Source organism: Colias croceus, chromosome 2 (genome assembly GCF_905220415.1).
Source record: "Colias croceus chromosome 2, ilColCroc2.1".
Classification (NCBI taxonomy): domain Eukaryota; kingdom Metazoa; phylum Arthropoda; class Insecta; order Lepidoptera; family Pieridae; genus Colias; species Colias croceus.
In genome coordinates, this window is record NC_059538.1 from 1,148,441 (window position 1) to 1,170,984 (window position 22,544).

General features: G+C 33.3%; 3 protein-coding genes across 3 annotated transcripts; 1 reads left to right on the forward strand and 2 right to left on the reverse strand.

Moving 5' to 3' along the window:
- Positions 1-4,502: 4,502 nt before the first annotated feature.
- Positions 4,503-15,416, reverse strand: LOC123703466. The gene is made up of 7 exons (XM_045651470.1): positions 15,116-15,416; positions 12,361-12,503; positions 11,059-11,144; positions 9,372-9,455; positions 8,301-8,428; positions 6,792-6,887; positions 4,503-5,244 (listed from the first exon to the last, which is right to left on the reverse strand). Exons 2-7 carry the CDS (start codon positions 12,493-12,495, stop codon positions 4,763-4,765), a joined length of 1,011 nt encoding a protein of 336 aa, XP_045507426.1. The 5' UTR covers positions 12,496-12,503; positions 15,116-15,416; the 3' UTR covers positions 4,503-4,762.
- Positions 15,417-15,897: 481 nt separating this feature from the next.
- On the reverse strand, positions 15,898-22,271 carry LOC123702690 (folylpolyglutamate synthase, mitochondrial-like). The gene is made up of 8 exons (XM_045650471.1): positions 21,922-22,271; positions 21,233-21,313; positions 20,882-20,989; positions 20,367-20,546; positions 19,870-20,006; positions 19,487-19,667; positions 18,982-19,325; positions 15,898-16,349 (listed from the first exon to the last, which is right to left on the reverse strand). Exons 1-8 carry the CDS (start codon positions 21,997-21,999, stop codon positions 15,980-15,982), a joined length of 1,479 nt encoding a protein of 492 aa, XP_045506427.1. The 5' UTR covers positions 22,000-22,271; the 3' UTR covers positions 15,898-15,979.
- LOC123702680 (putative RNA polymerase II subunit B1 CTD phosphatase RPAP2) lies at positions 16,498-18,495 on the forward strand. Its single transcript, XM_045650460.1, has one exon. The coding sequence runs from the start codon at positions 16,505-16,507 to the stop codon at positions 18,371-18,373; it is 1,869 nt and encodes a 622-aa protein (XP_045506416.1). The 5' UTR covers positions 16,498-16,504; the 3' UTR covers positions 18,374-18,495.
- Positions 22,272-22,544: the final 273 nt, after the last annotated feature.

The window sequence follows — 22,544 nt, forward strand, 5'->3', positions numbered from 1 at the left end:
TCGGTAGACAAAATTTAATTCCCTTTTTGTATTCATCAATACATATTATATACAAATGATCCGCCTCAAAATAATCCCACAACAAACCAAAATATACATACGACACCACAGAATATCAAACCAGTTTTTACTTGCCATCTAAGTTACAGTTTTATAAATTTTTTAATAATTTTTAAATATTATTACGTTTTGCGTAAACGCTGGTGGGGTATGAATGTTATAAGTTAAAAGGGTCGTTCATTAATCATGTTTTCAAGCCAATTAAAAAAAAATTATTTAAAATTTTTTTTTTTGCTGTAGATAGGGAAGCGCTTGGCCTTAATCTTGTCTGATGTAAAGATAAGATGTGGTCTAAGATGGTACGCGCTTCCCTAGTAAATACCCGTTCACTCTACGCTTGAAGACATTTTCAAAAGTATTGCGTCGAAAATAAGAAAAGCCTGTCGTAATATTTTCTTTTATGTAGTTAATGCGGTTAGTGGACGATCCCTAGTAAATTGGAGTGCATTTAGAATGTGTCTTGTATTTATAAGATGGCGATAGACTTGTAATTTCAAAGGAATTAGCCTAGTGTTATATAACTTTATTTTTGTTTTTGATGCACGATCTTTGCAATAATTTTGTATTTATAGTAGAGCCATTTTAATAGGCAACATTTGACAGTTCAACAAAATTCAACAACGTAACCTAGTAACGACGACATAGTTCTATGATATTTCGTTTTGTTAGAACTGCACATTTGCTTAACTTTTTTCAATTACGATTACATATTTATAATAATAATGACCGATACAAGTAATTTTAAGATTTCATTTTACTGATAAACCATCCTAAACATAATAAACAAATTCTGAATTGAAGAACTGACGTCGCTACAATTTTGTGTCAATAAACCTTTTTTCTTTTTAAATACTAGAGACGTTACTCTAAAAATCGAAATCTGACATCTAGAATCGAATACATTGATTACTTGTGAATAAAAATCATCATAAATTAATAAATTCGATTGACAAATGTTTCAAATCCGTATCGATTAATACACTTTAATCAATGTTTTTAAGCAGGTTACCTCTCTTCGAAGATAAAATTGATAGACGTCAAATGTTGCCTATTAAATTGGCTCGACTATAGTATAAAATATTACTGTAATTTACTGTTGTTTTGTTTAAAAATTCGTTAATTTCTCGTGTTAATATTATTTAATAATAAAAAAGTCTTTCATCCCTTTTTTCATTCTCTATTACACGGGTTGAGTTTTTGCTGTTCAAAATTTTTTACCCAGTACCAAATGTTAATTGTCGCTTAGGGCGGCCGTACACGGACCGCTCGAGCAGTTAACGGCTGAGTGACGTACACGGACGGCTCGAGCGGTCGGCGTCAACTGCTCGAGCCGTCGGTTGTTGACCGCTCGAGCCGTCGCGTCGCTACCAACCGCTCGAGCGGTTGATTTTTTGACTAGTCAAGTCATTGATTTTCAGGGGGATAGGGAGCCGTCGACGGTTCTAGCGCAGTCAACGGCTCGAGCAGTCAGTGTATGCCTCACGACCGCTTGCGAGCCGTCAATGGCACGGTGGAATTTCGTCATGCAGTTGACGGCTTGAAGCGGTCGTGACGGCTCGAGCCGTCACGTGTACGGCGGTGAATGAATGCCAATAGTTCGCGCGGTCGCGGCTTCAAGCGGTCGGTCTCAACTGCTTGAAGCGGTCCGTGTACGGCCGCCCTTAGTCATTTGATTAAAACAATTTTGTAAATTAAATTTTATATTTGATTATATTGCAAAGTCTGTGTCGCGTATAGCACTGTTAATACGATAGGCACGTAGTTTTATGTTGTGGTAAAGTTTTTCCCCTTCTAATGTTTACTAACACCACTTTCATTCCATGTCTTTTTTCCTATTTATTGTCTATGGGCGAGACTTGAATTTGTTTTTAACTATTTATTGGTCAATGGAAAGTATTTAATAATTTTATTACGTCGAACTACAAAACAAATTTCTTATTATTGTTTTAATAACCCATAAATAATACCTAATTCAAGTTTCGCTAGCAAGAAACAATCAAACCATTTCTTAAATACTGGAACATAGTAAACATACGAACAATAGCGAAACTCCCTAAAAAATGTTCGAAACTACTCTCACGCAAACATACACATCTATGCGATATATTATGTTGATCCTTATGTTCGTGTGAGTGACCCGTTTCGAACGTTTTGTATGGACTAATGCGCGTTTTGTTTACTGTGACTGGAAGCTAAGCCATATTTAATTTAGTGTTGTTTAACCTCGCAGTTGAGGGTGCGGTTATGTGATGTCTATCGGAGATACACTAAAAATATCATGGAAAATAGTGTAAGCTACACATGTTGACTTTCGATGTCATTATGATTTGACACGATATTTATAATTTATAGAGTAAAATTTCCACGACGTTGACCTGTTTGTTGTAAGTGTGGGTAGATTTAACGATGGTCAGTAATATATTATGAGAAAAAAGTGTATATTAAGTTGTATTTTAATTGTCAAGTTCAAATGAAAATTTGCTACTCGTTTTTGTATTTATTTTTTATAAATTGTACTAGTTGATAAGGATATTTTGGTCTAGTATATGCAGAAGTGCATATAAAAAAGATATTTTTTCGTAGAATAAAATATTTTAATTCTAAAAAGCAGGCATTTAATATTGATTCCTTTGAATTGTATAGTCTTATAAAATAGAACGTCGTGGGAATCCGTTATATTTAAGAATCTCACAAGCTGACCGCGCCCGCCGTGATGATGTGATTTTTGTAACGTGTAGCTAGTTTTAAGTTTATGTAAGCATTATTTTAATATACTTTATGTAACGTTCTATTATGATTAATAAATACTATTGAGAATATTTTTTGGTTTTCTTTTTACATTTCCTTAAAAAATCGACACCTAGCCACTTGACCCAAGATATGAATATAAAAATCAGTGGAAATATAGCCTACAATATCACTCAGGAGTAAATAGTGTAGCTTTCTAATGTCCCTTGTCTTTGTACTGTTAAAAATGTCTCACAAAGTATGATGCATACCGAGAGACGGGACTAGACAAAAATAAGGGGGAATTGCAGAAACAAAATAGAAAATCATAAAAAGGCCTAACAACGCACACTACAATCTAGGACTAACAACGCAAACGAATTTTACAATCTACATTAGGTGTTTTGAACGCTCTCAAATTCAAGGCAAGAAAAGATTATAGTTACTCTAGGCGTTGAGTCGCAAGAAATAGACTATGGACATTTTTTACACGATTCAGAGATATTTGTCTCAAGCACCAAAGAACCTCTGCTAGGCAGGCCTTTAGTTATCGAAATTGAAAACTTAGGTTAACTTTGCCGCAGCCTATATATTGTATAGTGATCACATGGTTGTTATTGTAAATTCGCCTGATATTTATCAGCATTTCTATCAACTTATAAAATGTAAAGTAGAGTGCCGTAACTAGAATATAGTTGGAGACCACGTAACGTTTTTTTTTTTAACATTTAACTAAGTTTAACATTGTAGAACATATTATTGTTGTATCACCAATAGTTTCCGCAGCGCATGCGATGAAAGAGAATTTATGTCTGATTTTTTACACCTTGGAACCTTGGGTGGGTTTTGGTAGATTAATTAGGCCTATTATTTATCTAGGAACAGATATAGCCAATAGCCACGTTACTCAGTTACATTGAAGAATAAGAATTTTTGGCTATCGGTCCAGTCGCTTAAGAAAGTAATTCTTTATAGTACGAAATCCCACCGCAGGATTAGTGTGTTCATAGTTTTTTTTTTTTTGCATTTTATGTATATTTATAAAATTAATGGAGAATAGGTTGCCAGTCAAAATTTGGTCGCAAGCATTTTTAATTATTTTTTTTTCTTATCGATTTTTCGGAAATGTTTTCCGAAAAATATCAATTTTTAAAGTGAAACTTTTATTATATCGTCTCAAACTTTTTGGTCTGTGTAGCCCATGTCGCGTGCGGCGTGACGGTCGGCTGCCGAGTAGGTATAAAGTGAAAGGCGCTTGTCAGTGCAGCTAATATTATTCGAAAATTTTATAGTTAAACTAGCTTTTCGCCCCGGCTTCGCCCGTGGTACCTACATGTTTACGTTTTTTTATAAAAACTATTCTATCTCTCAAGTTGGATCGAACTGCACATGGTGTGCGAATTTTATTATAATCGGTTAAGTGGTTTAGGAGTCCATTGAGGACAAACATTGTGACACGAGATTTATATATATTAAGATGTCTATAGTGTGAAAAAAAGTTTCACTTTTACCGTGGTTTCATAAAACCACACAACATTTTTTTCTCCTTATTATAATTAATATACATAAAATTATGGTTTTAGCAAAAAAACTATGAACGCACTGATCCTGCTGTGGGATCTTAGACTTACTACATGCAAAAAAACAAATCTTTTTTCATTTTAACACAATTGTAAATTTATTATAGGTAAGGAATGTCCAAAATAAAACACAAATTCTTATGAAAAAATAAATTTAGTATTCAATAACTATCCTATAATTACGTATTTCGAATAGAGATAAAAAATATTTGGCACAAAACAAGAGTGAAACAAAATTAAATAAATAATCTATTTTTTTATAAGCACCAATATTGGTTTTTACACTACACATGAGCGACCATAGAGTCCACACACAAGTCTTTTTATTATTAACAATAAACATACTAAATTCGATTCAATTAAATATACAACAATGCATCACATGGTGAAAATGATCACACTTTCATAATTTCTTCTTGACTCTCACTGGCGGTTGGTTTAACATTATGGCAGCACGTGATTTGAGGACTATCCTCTCTCAGAACTGCACTTTCCGAACCGTCCTCATCATTTCTCTCATGAACAACAACTTTTGTATCTTGACTAGACTTGCAACATTTCTCTTCTGGCGGCGTCTCTTGTTTCTTTTTGCAGCAGCCCTGGCGTTCAGTTCTGAGAAGCTGCGCGTCTTCCACGCCAGGGCTGTCTTCTTTTTCATTTTCGTGACGACAGTGCGAAGTTGACGCTTGTGATTTTTTCGCTCTGGCCACTTTTGACGGGCATCTTTTGGCGCCATAATAGCACGTGGGGTTTTGTTCCGTGGACGTGCTCGCGGGGAAGTAGTGTGAGGGCTGTATGCAGGTGCGCGTTTGGCAAATGAAAATGTCCGACTCCGTGCTGTGTGTGGACGTTAGAAGCGGCGGGGTGGAGCTCTCCGCTGGGAATAAAAGATATTATTAATGGTCATATCAATGGTTTATGTAGATAACTAAGTATACAGTGTGGAAATTTTCGATGGGCCCTGGAGGGAAAGTACTTGATTCCCGGTCGATGCAAGTAAATTTTCGAAAATCTTTTAATGCAGTTCTATTTCTTTCTTTTTTTTAAATAAGGGAATGTATTCTTTCAGAAAAATTTGCTATTTTCAGTATTTCAAGTAGGTACTTTCCATCCAAGACCCATCACAAATTTGCACACTGTATAAATTACTGGTCTAGTCAACATATCTCAATTTTACTATGGTGGAAAAATAGGTTAAGTGTTTTGCTACCAAAAAATACATTGAGCTTTGAATCTACTCCCTAAAACGGATACACAGGTAGAAAATACAGAGGAAAACAACATCTATCCTATATAAACCACTAATTCAACGTACAATCAAGGCTACAATGTCAAAAGTACTTCATAAGCGTAAAGCGCACTGGTCAATTAACTATTTAGGGCGAATGCGTAACGAAAGGCCTCTTTTACGGCAAACAGCGATACGAGATATAAAATCGAACTAGCTTGAAGCCATAAATACATAACTCAAACTACAAAGCACTACGGCCTCTCTCTAAATTCAATCTATGTGATATTTACGAACACTGTCAAAGGCACTGTTATAAGAAATACAAAAAACAACACAACGTTGCATACTACGTACTACCCTCAAAATACGATAGATTGAACAAAGAACTAGATCAAAAACTGCCAAGCCTACAATTTAACTGATATCGCGTACTCAAGATGGCGGATACGGGTCAGAGAGCGCAGTGTCAGTTTGTTGCAGCTCGAGCGCGTCCAGCTGCTTGCACAGCTTGCCCTCGCACTGCTCCCAGCTACACTTCTCCGTGTTACAGCGATCTGGGAGTTGTGTGTACTGTTACCCGGTTTGTAGTGGCCTGTCTGTCAGTGTGTCTGTCTGTCTAGTTGGTGCCTATACAATATAAGAGATATCTCGTACTCGAGCTATTTTTCTCCGTGTTGCAGCGATCTGGAAGTGATTTTTTTTATCGCTCTAGCGGGCAAAGGGCGGGTCAAACGAATCCGCTTGGGAACACCGAAGATGGTAAGTAGCTCCATATGACGGTTTTCTCGACAATAAAAAAAAAAAGCCAAGAAAAAGCCCACTGTGGTAGAACTTAGAAATCGAATCCAGAAACTCTTGATTTTATGGAATAGGATTGAATGACTGGATTTTTGTTACTCAAAGGGTTTTCGATAAAATTTTATAATCAGATGTAGATTGTACTACTACTACTAATCGCGTTTAACACAGACATTTAAGATTTTATGATTATTTTTAGGAAAGATATGTAATTCATAATGCCGCACAACCCAAACATAATAAAAGCACAAGTGATCTTAAAAAAAATAAGTGCAGTGCTCTGTCTCTTTCACGCTCAAGTCATTTGGAATCAAGAAGTAAGTACAGAAACAAAGTACTGATCAATGACATTTTCTAAAATTTATGAGTAAAGCTATTTATAAATTATCAATTACCTGTATCATCACACTCCGGAGTACAAATGACCATCCGCTTGGTGCCGAAACATTGCATCTGTAGAAGAGTCAACTTGGTCCCGAAAAGGAAATAACCTGAAATAATAATAATAATTAATATACATTTATATTAAACTAGCTTTTTATGCACATGGCTCTACTTCTCTCTGATTCACATTACATAAATTTCTATTTTATATTCCCTTCGAGTTTAAGACAAAAAGTAGCCTATCCTATTCCTTCCAAGGTTCGATACATCTATTTATCCAGATTCGTCATTCCAATAATAAATTATAACGTTACAGAGATACCGAGTAACTTTCGCATTCCTAATATTAGTAAAGATATTAGATAAATATTTCCAAGAATATCCAAAATCTAGACGATTTTACATAAGTGCTGATTTACAAAGGGTCAGTAGACTAGTCAGTCGCGGCGCCAATTTCGGCGCCGCGACTGACTTTAACTGTTTACATGAAGTAAGTAGTAGTGGTGCGTTTCTCACGGTGACCACACGTTTGTGAAGTCAGTGGGAAAAATGAATTCACGAAAACAACTGAAACGACGATTTAATTATTTGTTGAAAAATTTATCAATTTTGCTGTTGAATGAGTAAATAGAAATTGTAGAAAATGAGATATAACTAAAAATAAACGACAATGGGTAAGAAAATGGATTTAGGGATTTAATATCCCAAAGGCACTCGTTTTTGCCATATAATTGCACCAATTTTAAGGTTTCGTCTTCGCTTACAGGTCATTTTTATCGCCAGCGAAAAAAACGTGGTCACTCTACAACTCAGCGGCAATGACTAACCAAGCACTGACTTGTCTGTTTACACGGGGTTTATTTGGCTGACTTGGGGGTGCGCGGGTAGCGGGGGGCGCCAACTGACTCTAAAATATTCGTGTCCGAACATTCAACTCAGCGCCGACTTCAAGCCTCTGTACTGACTTCAAATCTGTTTACACAGGGTTTTTTTCGGGTCAGCACTGATTTGCCTCGAATTTGTAGTCAGTTACTGACCCTGTGTAAATCAGCACTAATATGATTATATACAAATAAATGCTTGGTAGTGCAGTGAACTACAATTTACATAATCTATTTAAAAACGTGCATTTGGCGAATTTCCACCTTTGTCATTACAATGTAAAATAGAATGCACAATACATAACGAATAGCTGGTTTTTATGATGCCACAACTCGTTGGGTATTTTTGTAGCTTTGCTCTCTTTTTATAGAAACATTATTATTATCATAGATAAAATCTCCAATCACTGGTAGAATATTGATGGAAGAATATCAAGGTGTATAATAATTCAGAAGGACAAAAGTAAATTCAGAGACTAATCTACCATTCTGTTCATTTATGATCTGTTTTAGCTTAAGGTTAGATTATTTGCTTATATCCCTTAACATTCTTTCAAGTAATATGTATAACAAAATAACATTGGGTAAAGGTAGGATAAACATTCTAACGCCTTATACCCTAATTCCTACAAGACTCACCCAGCATCATGCCAAATACGACAGCGAGCATGAGATGCACGTTGTACACCATGACCACCAGCATGAGCAGGTAGCCCACTATATTGTGCACCAGGAACACTGTGGTCTGGTGCAAGTTCACTAGCGTCCTGGAGGGGCGGAATATTTTCTGTCACTTGGGTGTTATGCCCCACCAAATTTATAGTAATTATGGAAAAAAGGATCCAGGAGACCTTTTTTGTGCAAGCTTAATATTTCTTGTGTAAATAAATGTATTTTCTATGTTACTTTATTACTCGGTTCACTTTTTAAAAATTACTTTCACTTAAACCTATAGAAGAATTCGGAAGTTGCGGAAGAATTTTTCTGGAAAAATCTAAAAAAAGTTATATTGCATAAATGCTGCATGTAATTTTAGCATAGCGTCACGAAAAATAATTGATAAGTCTAATAATATCAGGGATTATTCGTACGGTTCAATTTTTTCGACTCAATTTTTTTTTTCATTTTGACGATCTTTAATTTATGCCTAAATAGGTACTTAGGTACTTTCAATTTAAATTGTGATATAACAGCCAGATGGCGATTATTAATCACCATAAATAAATTGCAGCTTATCACGCAATTGAGAGTCATTTATATATAGAATAGATAACTGTTGTAACTCAATGCGATAACTATGATTTGGATTTGACTAAACGATCCATTGCAAAACACGCTATATACACGCACTGCAAAACCAATTACTTCAAATATGTAAAACAATAAAGATATGACTGAGTGTATAACACATATTTTATTAACACAAAATTCAGACATAAGCAGTTTGGCAAGTTGCCTTTACTCCAACATTTTATTTGGACTTGTATACGTTAATCAAATATTATTTTAATAGTTTTACAGTATTCAAATGCTTAATAAACGAAATCACGAACAGGACTCTAACCCGTCCCGGGTCTCTTTGCCAAACCGGGGCAACGCCTCTAGCCTATCGTGTGATCACGTATGGCCTATCCTTTAAAAAATTACATTCTTTAAATGTTTTCATATATTATTTTTATTTGATTCAACTCTCAGGTAATTATGTATTACCTCACTTGGAATGAAGACCAGCGGCTGACCTGTCCCGTGCTCGTGTTTCTGCTCGTCGTCGGCTCCATAGGGTTACCTTGTTCCCTGCAATTTTAATACATACTTAAATAAATTATTATTGTTGTTGGTCCGCTGTGGAATGTTGTAGCAACCAATTCTATTTTCTATTCCAATAATAATTTTATTATTGCTCGAAATACTACAAAGAAGCTTTGTCTTTTTTTCCATGTCAGAGCAAGCAAAGGGGCAGTGTTACAGGTGCTTTGCCGGCCTTTTATGGACAAAATAAGCTCTTTTCTTGAAGGCCCCAATGTCGTAGTCTGAAAGGAAAAGGCTCTTCTTATACTTTATCTTGAGCTTAAGAGCTTGGACACGTAACAAACAAGAACAAGGATGATTTGGTACATTGAACTTTCGTTCTAAAAATATTAAGTAGCTTTTTATCCCTAATCCTGTTTATATACAACTTTCGCAATTAAAGTTCCGGCTTCGTATCCGCTTGCTAACCATGTCCATTACAGCCTAATTTCATACATAATTTGTCATTTTAGTTGTCAGTTGTCACATATACGATGTAGAACATATCAGGAAACTGCGAAGCCGGCCCTAAATACTGCAAGCTTGGTCTTAATATTATGTCATAACTCAATTAGAACACATCTGAAATCTTTGGACGCGGCCCTTAAGAGGACTACAGACTTAGAGCTAGCTGAACTTGAGTGACTGGTTTTAAAACATCAAAAGATTTTTTAGAGGTACCTTTGTGATTTTTTTTCTATCGAGTAAAATCGAGTGTTTTCAACACACTATCTAGCTAGTATATCTCCTGAAGAATATCGTATATTTGTCTCATGTCTAAGATATTTTACTGCAGTTAATCATTATACTTTTAAGCATTATAAAACTCGCGTTTAGCTCTTCTAGTCCCCTTAATACAACATACTTCGTAGTACTTATCATCTCATTAATCGAATAAATTAGTTACTTTAAGTCGTGGTTACAAAGCAGGTCACGGTCATACCTTTTACGGTAACATTTTATTCGCGGCGAATGCTAAAGGAAACATACAATCACATAATCAATGAATACATGGAATTTATATCAATTTATTGGAGTAATAACGAAATAGTTTTATGTGTTCGTTTTACGTCATTTCCTTAATTTTATTTGTCGTAACTTTTGGAGCGTATTGGACTCTTTTTTTCGATATTATACTTTCGAAGACTTACGAAATTTTCATCATCTACGGATTAATATTGTTTTGAAGGAAGCAACAATTACAACGGTTATTGAGAAATTACGGGATGTTCGACAGATTGGTTTTTCCTGCAACATAACCGCACCCTATACAAATGTATGGATATAATCAAATTACAGTTAATTCATACCTGTATAGTGTATATGGAGTAGAGTTTAATAAATTATCTAGTTTTTAACCTTTTTTTTAGATAAAGATAATTAACTCATCAAAACCAAAGATAACGAATGTAACGAGTTTGAAAAAAAATATATGTTATAACTTTTTTCGGAATCGTTACTCGTTAGGTACCTACTCAATTTGTAAGTGTGTAGGTACTCAATTTGTAAGTGTGACTTATTAAAATTGTTTAATCATAGTTATATTTTTTGTCGTATTGTACGAAATTTATCATTTTTTGCATATAGATAACTGTATATAAATGCTTACCGTTCACATAGCAAGTTTCTTCTCTCATCCGATCTGTAAGGGAACAGCTTCTTGTGGGCTTCCCGCTGCACCCTCGCTAAATATACCTATTTAAAAGAAATGTTTTTAGTCTGCTAATAGACATACCTAGACATAGACATAGACACACATTTATTTACAAAATATTATATAAACATTATAATAAAATAAAAAAAAACTGTCTTAAAAGCCTGAAATTGTTTTAACTTTTAATTAATCTAGACAACAGAGTTAGAAAAGGGGCATGTGAACCACATGATGTTAAGTGGTCAATTTACTGGCCATATTTTTTTTATTTAAATTGTGTTAAATACGGTTATGATGCAGATTTTATCATGCATGCATTCTATACTCTACAAGAGAGCCTTTTAAATACATTTCGAAGTGTAAGTGCTAACTACGTATAACATTATTATGTATAAACTGACAACATTACACTACTTTTAAGATAGTCGTGCAAATATCATTAGGACTTGAGAAATGTAGTGACATTTCTCACGGGTTGTGTTGAGATTGCATCGGCAATAAATAATAATCAACTTTTTTTTATTCTGTGGCAAGTGCAACGCAAAAGTAAAAAAAAATAATGTAGGATTAATTGTTGCTAAATCGCAAATAGGTATAAGCCCAATTTTATATTTTGATATCAAATCTAATGACTATAGGGTCTCCGGTCTATAGGAATAAGGATTTTGCGTTTTTGCGTTAGGTTTGTAAGTGAATGGAAATGCCAGCAAATTCAACGCCTCCCTATCTTGCAATATAATTGCATTTCCTAACAATTGTTGTGCACTGCCTCTCTCTTTTGCATACGCAGTTTAAATATTTATAAATACTTCAACAAGACCTACTTTTTTATTATTTGCTCTGTACTGTACCATATACATAAAAAAATATCGTTTCTGTACATTTTCTGTATGACAATTCTTCAATTGTAGTATTGCTACACCTTTTTAAAAGACTTAGTCTAAATTTTTGTTGTTATTATTTCGTGTGACTTTGTTAAATTTTTTGTTATATTATTTACTAGGATTCCGCCCGTGGCTTCGCCCGCGGAGTCAAAGAAAAACCCGCATAGTTCCCGTTCCCGTGTGATTTCCTCGATTGCGTCATTTTCCCGGGATAAAAAGTAGCCTATGTTCTTTCTCGGGTATCAAAATATCTCCCTACCAAATTTCATGAAAATCGGTTCAGTAGTTTAAGCGTGATTGAGTAACAGACAGACAGACAGAGTTACTTTCGCATTTATTAATATTAAGTATTAAGTATGGATTTCGAATTTACCTTGGACGCCTCAAATAGCAGCGCGACGAAGAACAGCACGATCCATGTGAGAGCAAAGCTCCATCTCGTGTTGATGGTGAGCCCAGCGAACAGCAGATCGCCGACGTCATAGCCGAACCACATCCACATGTGCATCTTGGCGCCTTTTATTTGCAAATTAAAAAAAAGTTAGCTTTTTTTGGCAATGACTTTTTTACAGTTTTTTTTTATTCCTAGATGTAAAACTTGGCGAAAAAGGAGAGAAAAATACCCGAGCTAAATTCAACGAAAACGAGTTTATGGCGGCAAATTAAACCAATTTTGGATGGATAAGATTTAATTTCTGTACATACATCATCTGCTGTGTACATCAGTCATATGCTATTTTTTACTATTAAGTAATAAATAAAAATTATTAGAATACTCTACCTAGGTACTCTCTGAAAGAGCTGAATTTTTTATTATTATAATTTTTTTGTAATTTGAAAATATTGTCAAAATGTGTAATTTCAACAACTGCAAATGAATTTCAAGTGCGGAAGACAACAAAGTTCAAACAACTAATAATTGAAAGCCATATCCACACCTGAAAGCAGGCAATATCTTTACTACAGACATAAACTCTTTTTATTAACTCGAATAAAAGCACAATTAAATTAATGGACTGATAAGAGATTGTTGTAGTTTTATATCTATTTCCTTTACAAACAATTTTCGGAAATGAAACCACATAATTTGTAAAAAAAAACCATTTTTTTCTATCGCGGAATTTGATAAACAAATGCGCGTAATTTGTTCATGACGAAGGTTAATAATTATTCGTTCAGTTAATATTTGATAATCATTAGATTATTATTATCACTTGCAATAACCAATGCCATCAATAGATTAATTTGTTATTATAAACATTAAACATATAAGAACAATGGATCGAATCGTAGATTATGTTAGCTAAACAATCTTTCGAATTTATTTTCATAAGAACAAATTATAAAACAATCTACTTGTTGTAGATTATTGTTTGGTAAATAATAGTCCGGGAGCCAGTGACAGATTTTCATGACCAAGTCTATCCCAATCGAAAATTCGTAATATCTCTCCGAACTTCAGCCGCGACTCCGTAGGTGGGGCGGAAAGTGGCATATCATGTTTTATCTAGTATTTTAAAAGAAAAGCAATGCCAGCTGATCATAACATGGAGGATTATACGTCAGCTCTACGCAAGAGTGGTAAAAGGTGTAATTTAATAGAATTTTCGAAAAATGTCGAATATCTCGAAAACCGAGGGGCTTTTATTAAAAACAAAATGCATATTTCTGAACTGCTAAAACATGCTCTATCTCCAGTTAGCATTCATTACGCTACACCCCCTATAATACATTTTAAGTTGCCGCACGAAAAAATGCTAGTGAATAGCGATGCCGCGGGAGAAAAGCTACTTCTTTTTACTACCTATTTGAATATTTTATCAAAAATAGAAACATGATTTCTTGTCTATTTCAAGTTTAAACGGTTTTATTAATCTGTTTAGTATTAAAATATACAAGTTCTAATAATAGACTGAAATAGAGAGTGAAAAAAAATTGACAACACACTGTTTATAATATCTAAATTTACATTTTAACTATGTCTGTAATGATGAGTATCTACTAGTAACAAATGATAAGTCGAAAGTACAAAATGAATTAGAAAATTTCTAATTCATACAAAAAATTACATGTTTCTTCCTAGTTGCATCTATGTATGTACAATATTACATGCAATAGAAAATATACAACAATTCTAAGCAAGATAATATGAAACTCGCAAATAAACAAACTGATACTAAGATAGATAAGCATGCTTATTGCTTATCTTGTAAGTAACTTTATCAATAACAACTTGCAAAGACAAACACATCAATAATGATATTTGGCCTATATTTTAATCCTTTTTTTAATTTTCTACTTAATTATCGATAACTGTATGTCTACGTTCTCCTATATTTGAAGATATTAATACAATATTAAATTCTTTACTTGAATTAATGATAAAATAATCTTGATTAAATTTTTACACTTACATTTCATAAAAGTTTTAATTTTTTGAATTTTTGGTGTTAATTGAGCAGATAATGAATTAGTCTGTGTTTTCTTACAATACATTATAACTACTGTACTATACTGAAATTTTTTTAATAAAAAAATTTTCAGTTTTCAAAGCTTTTGCTTATTAGCAAAAGTTAACAAAACAAAAGACTTCATTTTTCTTTCAAAATTTAACTACATGTAAATTATTCCCAGTTTCTTATTTCTGCATACATATTTAAAGTGATTTAATAGTTGGTAATTTTTTTTTCTACTTTCATTGAAAAATGCACATTATTACAAATGGAGAAAATTTATTATTGGGCATATAAATTATGTACAATAGATTTTTTTATATAAAACTAGCTTACCGCCTACGGCTTCGCCCGCTTTCTCTAAAACGATTTGAGATTTAAACTATCCTATCTCTCAAGTTGGATCGAACTGCACATGGTGTGCGAATTTTACTAAAATCGGTTAAGTGGTTTAGGATTCCATTGAGGACAAACATTGTGACACGAGATTTATACATATATATTGAGATGATGAAATAGAAAATGTACATATTACTTACTTTTTATATTCATTGATTTATTTTTATATATAATTTAAATTTTTAAATGTATATTCAAAATTATGCTTTATCTAAATTTGCAAGTGAAAGTCACTGTTGTGATGGTTTGAAAATTTTTACAAATAAATATGCTTACCTTCAACTCCTACAGTACTTCAGAAACAGTAAAAACGATACATCTTTTCACTTTAAGGAGATATTTTGCCCTACATTGAACGATAACTGTATGTCTACATTCTTATCACACTGATAAATATCACAAATTGAAAGTAAACATAAGTAATAAATAAATATTTTAAATTATTCCCGATACGCAATTTTGTTATATAACAAGTTACTAGCTGTATCTAATCCGTAATGTTGAGCACTGAATGTAATAAGAATGATGAAAGTGAATTAGAAATAAATCCACTGAATTATAGTCATCGAATCGAAGGACAATAATTATTTATTGAACATTTGACAGTTGACACCTTGTTGACATCTAGCATTTTAAATTTGACACATATCAGCTGTCCGGTATTTATTTATTTTTCTTAATGGCTAATTTGGCTGTGGCAACTCAGTACTGCCAGTGTTCGGAAGAAAATGATTATTTTAATAAAAGCCTGAAAGCCAAATTTTATACAGTATGCCATTAATCTGCTAATTTCCGCTTATTAATAAGAGTAAAGTTTTTTATTATACGACTTTTCTCATCAATTGGTATAGAATCAAAAAGAAATTCCCAGCTTACACGGCTCAAGTCACGTTTCACTGTAATTTGTGAACAGTCTCTGACAGAACACAAAGACAAAGATCAACTGCTAGTAGTCCATAAAGATAAAAATGTGAAATACATAATATACCCTCAAGGAGGCACTGAAGTTACTTCACAGCATTTTAGTAAAATTAAAGTTAGTATAAAAAAAAACACAATAATTAACATGTTATATATTTTGGTAAAAAATAGTTACAAATTACAATATACATTTTTTTCATCACAGCTTATCCTTGTTTTTTATGAATAATTCAAATTAGGATCAATTATTGATAAAGCAGCACCAACCAAATGTAGTGATCCTGTTATTAAAATAGATTGTTTTCTATTTTTATTAATACTTTCCAAAGCATCTGATACACATTCAAATACATTTATGTCTCTTGAACTATGATTAAGATTATTCCAAATATCCGCATATTTTTTGCATCGAGAAATTAGTTCATTTTGTTCAGTTTTATAGTAATTATCACTTTTATCCGTAATTTGTTTGTATGCTGATGGTATGACGAATAATGCTGTATCAAAATGCATGTGTGAAAGCGGCTTTAAAAGAATCTCGGCATCGCGGTCTCCAGTGGCACTAAATATCAAAATTTTCTCTTGATACCTGAAAATAAAATTATCATTTAATATCAGGAAAATAATAGGAATATATTAAAAATTATTATACGCGCCAGTACACGGCAGAAAACCTCGTATCTGTTTTCTATACTATAAAAAAAAAATAAAACAGCTGTTCACAATTGACAGCTGCATGAACGAATGACATTAGTGACATTAAAAAAGTACAAAAAAAGTTTTGCTGTTTGCATGAGTTTTAATTTATATTACAAAATAAATAAAATGGAAATGGAAGGCAATAAATCAAAGAAAAAGCCAACAAAAATGGAAGAAATGACCAAAGAGCAAATACGAAAGGCAATTGTTAAAAAACGTGAATGCAACGCTAAAGCGCAGAATATTGTCGAGAGTTTATTAGAAAAATGCATTAGCGAGGAGTATTTCCTCAAATGTTTACCGGACATTAATCAATCGCACTTAGAAGATATAATAGAAGAACGATCTATTATACGTCTTTGTGGTTATCCTTTATGTCAGAAAACCATCACGGAGCAAGATATACCGAAACAGAAGTACAGAATTTCAGTGAAAACAAACAAGGTATACGATATAACGACACGTAAGAGTTTTTGTAGCAACACATGTTATAAATCTGCTATGTACATAAAGAAACAGATGCTGACCAGTCCGCTGTGGTTCCGTGAGTATGAAGACATACCAAAGTTTCATTTATTGACGCTGGACACAGTGGGAAGCTTAGGACAAGAAGTCGACTTAGGTCTAATAGAGAGAATAGATATAAAATCGGAATTAAAATCATTTACTTCAATTAATGACTTCACACATGCCGGACTAAGTGAAATGCAAAACAATGAGATAAACTTAGAATGTAGTGCTAATGATCATAGTGTTATGAATGAAAAGAGTGAAAATGAATCGAAGCCAAACCCAGTTCTTGAAAATAATTCATCACCTAACTCATCTAAAACTGTAGAATCGCAAAAAGATGCAAAAACTTCACAAAATATAGAGCAAAATTTAACAAAAAATATACCAGAAAAAATATCAGATAAGAAACAACTTAAACCTGCACCAAATCCTTTAAATATTGTTGGTGAAATAATAGAAAAGCCTGAGAAAAAAATTGATCCCATCCTGTTAGAGGCACCTATAAAAAATAATACAGATATAAAGAAAGATAAATCAAAATCTCTTGCCTCTAAAATATTATCTAAGAAGCAACCATCAGTAGCAGCAATTACAATTGAGGTAGAGAAATGTTTGGCTGAATGGTTTACACTAGACACCTTGTTGTTCCTATTTGGAGAAGAAAAAGTGAAAGAAATTGTTGCGGACAAAGGAGAATTCATAAAAGAGTACTTGAACAATCATACACAAAGTATGTTCTACAAGTCAAATTCTTACGACCAATACCAAGCATTGTGCCGTAAACTCAACATGCTGGAATTAGAAGACAAACGGTACGACGCGCAAACATTATCAAAAGAGATGAAGCCATTGCCTGATTACACAATGCTGAAAGAGGAAAGCAAAAAAATGCAATTGAAAGTGAAGGCATTCTTTGCTGGTGAAACTGTGATACCTGATGTGGAAAATGTTGAAGTTAGACAGTTAGATAGTTCTACAGAAGAAGAGGAAGTAACTCAGCTACCGTTGGTAGATAAAAATGCGCAGAACGCGTTACGTAGAAGAATCGTGTGCCAACACTTGAATAAAGTTTTACCAGATTTATTAAGATCGTTGGGCTTATTGACGTTAAGTATAAGCTCAGATGTCAGAATGCTTGTTAACACATTCCAATTGCAACCGAATAATATAATGTTCAAGCCAATACAGTGGACGTTGATCGCCATTGTATTTATTAAACTATTGTCGCTAAGAGATGGTAGATTGGAGTACTTATTGAAGCAACCAATGGCATTCCAACACATGCAACTTTTGCTCCTAAGTTATAAGCAAGATGGTGGATATTTGGATAGATTAATATCGTGGTTAACAGATATTGACAGGCTTCTGGATGTTAGTGATAAACAGTTGACTGTTGAATAGTATTTTGTATACTTTTGTGCTCAACGCTACAGCAAAGTGAAAAGTTATTAAATGAATTGGACATTTAATTATCTACAGCAATGTTACAAGCTCATAATAAATTTATATATTTTTTAAAAGTTCTTTTACTTGTATTATTACTAGTATATTTAAATGTAAGGGCGGCCGTACACGGACCGCTTCAAGCAGTTGAGACCGACGGCTTGAAACCGCGACCGCGCGGTGAACTGTGGACATTCATTCACTGCTGAACACGGACTGCTCAGGCCGTCGCAACCGCTTCAAGGTGTCAACTGAGCGGTTTGTAGCGACAGCTCGAGCAGTCATCTACCGACCGCCCGAGTAGTCTGTGTACGTCTCTCAGCCGATAACTGCTCGAGCCGCCCGTGTATAGGCGCTCTTACTATTTAAGAATTTATTATATTCCTGCATTACTGCAACTTTATAAGTCAAACATTTTCTAAATACTTATTCTAATTTTTACGAAGGAAATTGGTTAAGTCTATTTCCATCTTAAAAAATTATTCTGCCCATTTCGAGATCTAGTATTATTAAACACCCCAAAAATTACTTTGTTCTTGATATAAGGTCATATTCGTATACCATACCTGCAATTCTCATTAAACCACTTAGCACAAATTTCCATCGACTCCCTTGTATGTGCACCATCTAAGTACACACATCCAAATTCTGTTTCAACCACATGATATCGTCCTGGCCATTTACAATCCCTTAAACCTATAACAGTTTCCTTTGGTAATTTATTTATTAACCCACTGGTTTTTACATTATCTGTATTTTCACTTTTATTATCTATGGCTATTCTCATCCACGCATGGGCTAGCTGAATCGCTAGGGACGCGTTTATTCTATATGCGTCTAATTGTATGGAATGACGGAGGCCATTTTGAAATGTATATGTGTTGTATTCTGGCACAACTGTTAGGGGACACTGAAAAGAATAACTTGTTTATTTACATAACATTTATTGTTTAAATTTTCATTTCCAAGCCAAACCCTACATTTCCTTTGCAGCATACCCAGAGTTTTTGGAAAAATTTTGCGACGAAAAAGATTTGTTATATAACTCACATATAAAGTTAGAATACATACTTTAACATCAGAAGCCACTCTTTTCAAGACTTCCATAGCCTCTTGTGGTTGTTGTACAGTATACGCCACGCAGTCAGGCTTCATTATACCGGCTTTTGCTAGAGCAATTTCCGGCAGAGTGTTTCCCAATATTGACGTATGATCTAGGCCTAAAGCTGTTATGCCGGCTACTGGGACTTTTCTAAAATGAATGAGAATTCAGAAATTATTACGATTATTATGATTATCTTTAGTTAACTACTATTAATTTCTATTGTAATCCATAATCCTACATAATTGAATAGAAAAATTTTGAGGCATAGTAAAGCAGTCAACGATTAACTGCACTTTACTGCGAATTGAGAAGGAAACTACAATTCAATAAATCTATTTCACTGCATTACCTTAAAACATTTGTATAGTCCACAATGCCGCCAATTCCAACTTCAATTATAGCGACATCTACATTTTCTTGAATGAAAACATTAAAAGCCATCACTGTGAGGAAGGCAAAGTATTTTGGCATATCGCCCTCATACTTCTGAAATAAAAGAAATTGTTAAAATATTGATAGACCTTCTAATCGTTCTGTTAACTGAGCTATACCACATATTATAAGTAAAAAAAGTATAAATACGTTGAAATGGCATGTCGAAACTATTTTAATAGCCACAATTTACATCAGTTGTCTCTTTCTCGCTCCCATAAGTTGAATCATGCCATCTTACTTTCCTGTCTATTTGTGTGTGTGTTAGTGTGCCTTTTTGACGAATGTTGTGTTGGTAATCTATACCTTTTTACTTGTAATATCATTGGATACAACTTGACATGTATTCCTTTAAATAAGAACATAAAAAATCACTAAGAACTAATTTAATTATATGTATAGAATAAATCAAACCTGTGTTTTATGCAAAGCATCATATACTTTATGGAAGTATTGTGCAAACAGTTCTTCAGAGAGAGGTCGTCCGGCCAGTCTTATCCGTTCCCTTACAGCTATGAGATGCGGGGATGAATAGAACCCAGTGCGGTAGCCGTGCGATCGGAGAATAGATTCGCACATTGCACTTGTTGACCCCTTTGTAAATAGAAAAAGGAATAGTGAGAGATGGGAAATTATAAGAATGAATAATAATCTTCTATTGCTTATAGTTTCTGAAATCATATTTGAGAAGATTTTGATTATTTATAAACTTAAAAACAATTAAGAAATAAACATTATCACATAAAAGTTTGACCGGTGACCGGTCGTACTGGATATCCTTGAGGGAGGCCTTTGTCCAGCAGTGGACGTCCCACGGCTGAAACGACGACGACGACGACGACATAAAAGTTTTTATAGTACTCATAAATATTATATTTATAATATTTATTCTATTGAAATAGAATTCTTTGAACATTTTGTAATCTTACCTTTCCTTTAGTACCAGCAACATGTATAACAGATAATTTATCCAATGTTGTTAGTGGTACTCCTGTTCTTGCTAAATATTTTTCCATTTCCTTCAAATTTGTGCATTTCTATAAAAATAGATATTGAGTATTGACTATTATTATATACCTATATGGCTATAGATTTCTATAATTAAATTTTATGAAGATGATAATAAATATACCAAATAGGTATATTTATTATCATCTTCATAGTAATCAATAATTATAAGTTAACACTGAGATGATAGTTTGCTATAATTGTAGTTAATATTGAGAAATAAAATAATTGGTTTTCTAGAATTTTAAACAGACTAGAAAATAAGTACTTACTTGTCCTGTTTTAATTTCCTTTCGTATTTGTTCTATTGTAGCCTTGTTTGATTGTAAAGAGTTTAATTTATGGACAGCATCCTGTAACAGAGAAATAAAAAACATTGCAAAAAAAATTGTATAATTCGGACCAATTTCAGCTATTTTGTTAAGAGTGTAGTTATTGGTATATAGTTGAAATACATTATAGAATAGAAAACACTTTATTGTACTGCATTACACAAAAACAAAATTTACAGAAACAATATTATGTAACTTAAAATAAATGTACAATTTGACAAAAAAATTATTACAAAATATTGAGTAAGGTTGTGCATGAAGGAAGTTATTTCAATTGCAGAAGCACAGTATCAATTACCTTCCAGTTTAATTAACTGAAATACATTGCATAAATTTATAATTGTTAGGTAGGTAAACTGGTTAGGTACTTCACATGACTAAATATGATAATTTGGCAGTGTTTAAATATTAAATTTATTTATGTAATGACTATCAGAGTTAAAAATTAACGTATTTTAAAATGAAGCAATTACCAAGAAAATCAAAATTAACAGGAAAAGAGAAGGATACAGAATAATGTCTGGATCCATATTATTTATTTAAATTCGAAAAAACTTGTTTGATTGCTTATGTATGTAATAAATGTATTTAAATGTGTGCATAAGATGTATTTAAATGTGTACACTCACCTCGTACGAAAAATTGTTAGAAAACATCCTTGTAGCTACTTTATACACTAAACTACGACGTAAACCGATGCTAGTCATCGGCACACTAATAGGAAATAAAACTAGTCAATTCACAGTTACTTAATTATTGACCTAAGTCCCATACCGAAGATTGTCGTAAAAAACTCAATCACTGTTCGTCCGAACATCGTAAAATGAGTGATGTTTGTTATCAATGAATTGTTATGACATCTGACCCATTATTACGGCATTGAGAAACCTAAAGAAACGAGTAATTACTGCTTATTTTTATGAATTAGTTCAGCACCAAGTGTATGCGTGATTAAATAAAAACCTAACCACATTTGTTTGACATTGACACTTTACTGACAAAAACAGCTGATTATGGGGTGTCCCTAGGTTTATTGCTCTGAGGGTGTCCCCTTTTTGATGTAGGTACTGGGAATAATTTCTTACTCTGTAATTTGTAGTGCACACCTTGTGCTTGCCTTGTGCGCTATCTAAATAACGACGTGGGTCTTTTGAATTTTGGTTAAATTTAACTAAATTCAATACAATAAATGTGTTAATTGGACATACAATTTGTAACACTATACTACAAATAGAATGGTGCAAACACCATT

Bases quoted from the DNA above. Each gene is read 5' to 3' on its own strand.
- LOC123703466 (XM_045651470.1), bottom strand. From the start codon at position 12,495: ATGCACATGTGGATGTGGTTCGGCTATGACGTCGGCGATCTGCTGTTC. The intron at 11,145-12,360 runs GTAAATTCGAAA...TCTTTTAAATAG, and splicing joins TGCTATTTGAGGCGTCCAAG to GTATATTTAGCGAGGGTGCA. The intron at 5,245-6,791 runs GTAATTGATAAT...TTTTATTCCCAG, and splicing joins TCCGGAGTGTGATGATACAG to CGGAGAGCTCCACCCCGCCG.
- LOC123702680 (XM_045650460.1), top strand. From the start codon at position 16,505: ATGACATTAGTGACATTAAAAAAGTACAAAAAAAGTTTTGCTGTTTGC.
- LOC123702690 (XM_045650471.1), bottom strand. From the start codon at position 21,999: ATGACTAGCATCGGTTTACGTCGTAGTTTAGTGTATAAAGTAGCTACA. The intron at 20,990-21,232 runs GTAAGTACTTAT...CTATTTTTATAG, and splicing joins AGGAAATTAAAACAGGACAA to AAATGCACAAATTTGAAGGA. The intron at 20,547-20,881 runs GTAAGATTACAA...CTATTTACAAAG, and splicing joins TTGCTGGTACTAAAGGAAAG to GGGTCAACAAGTGCAATGTG.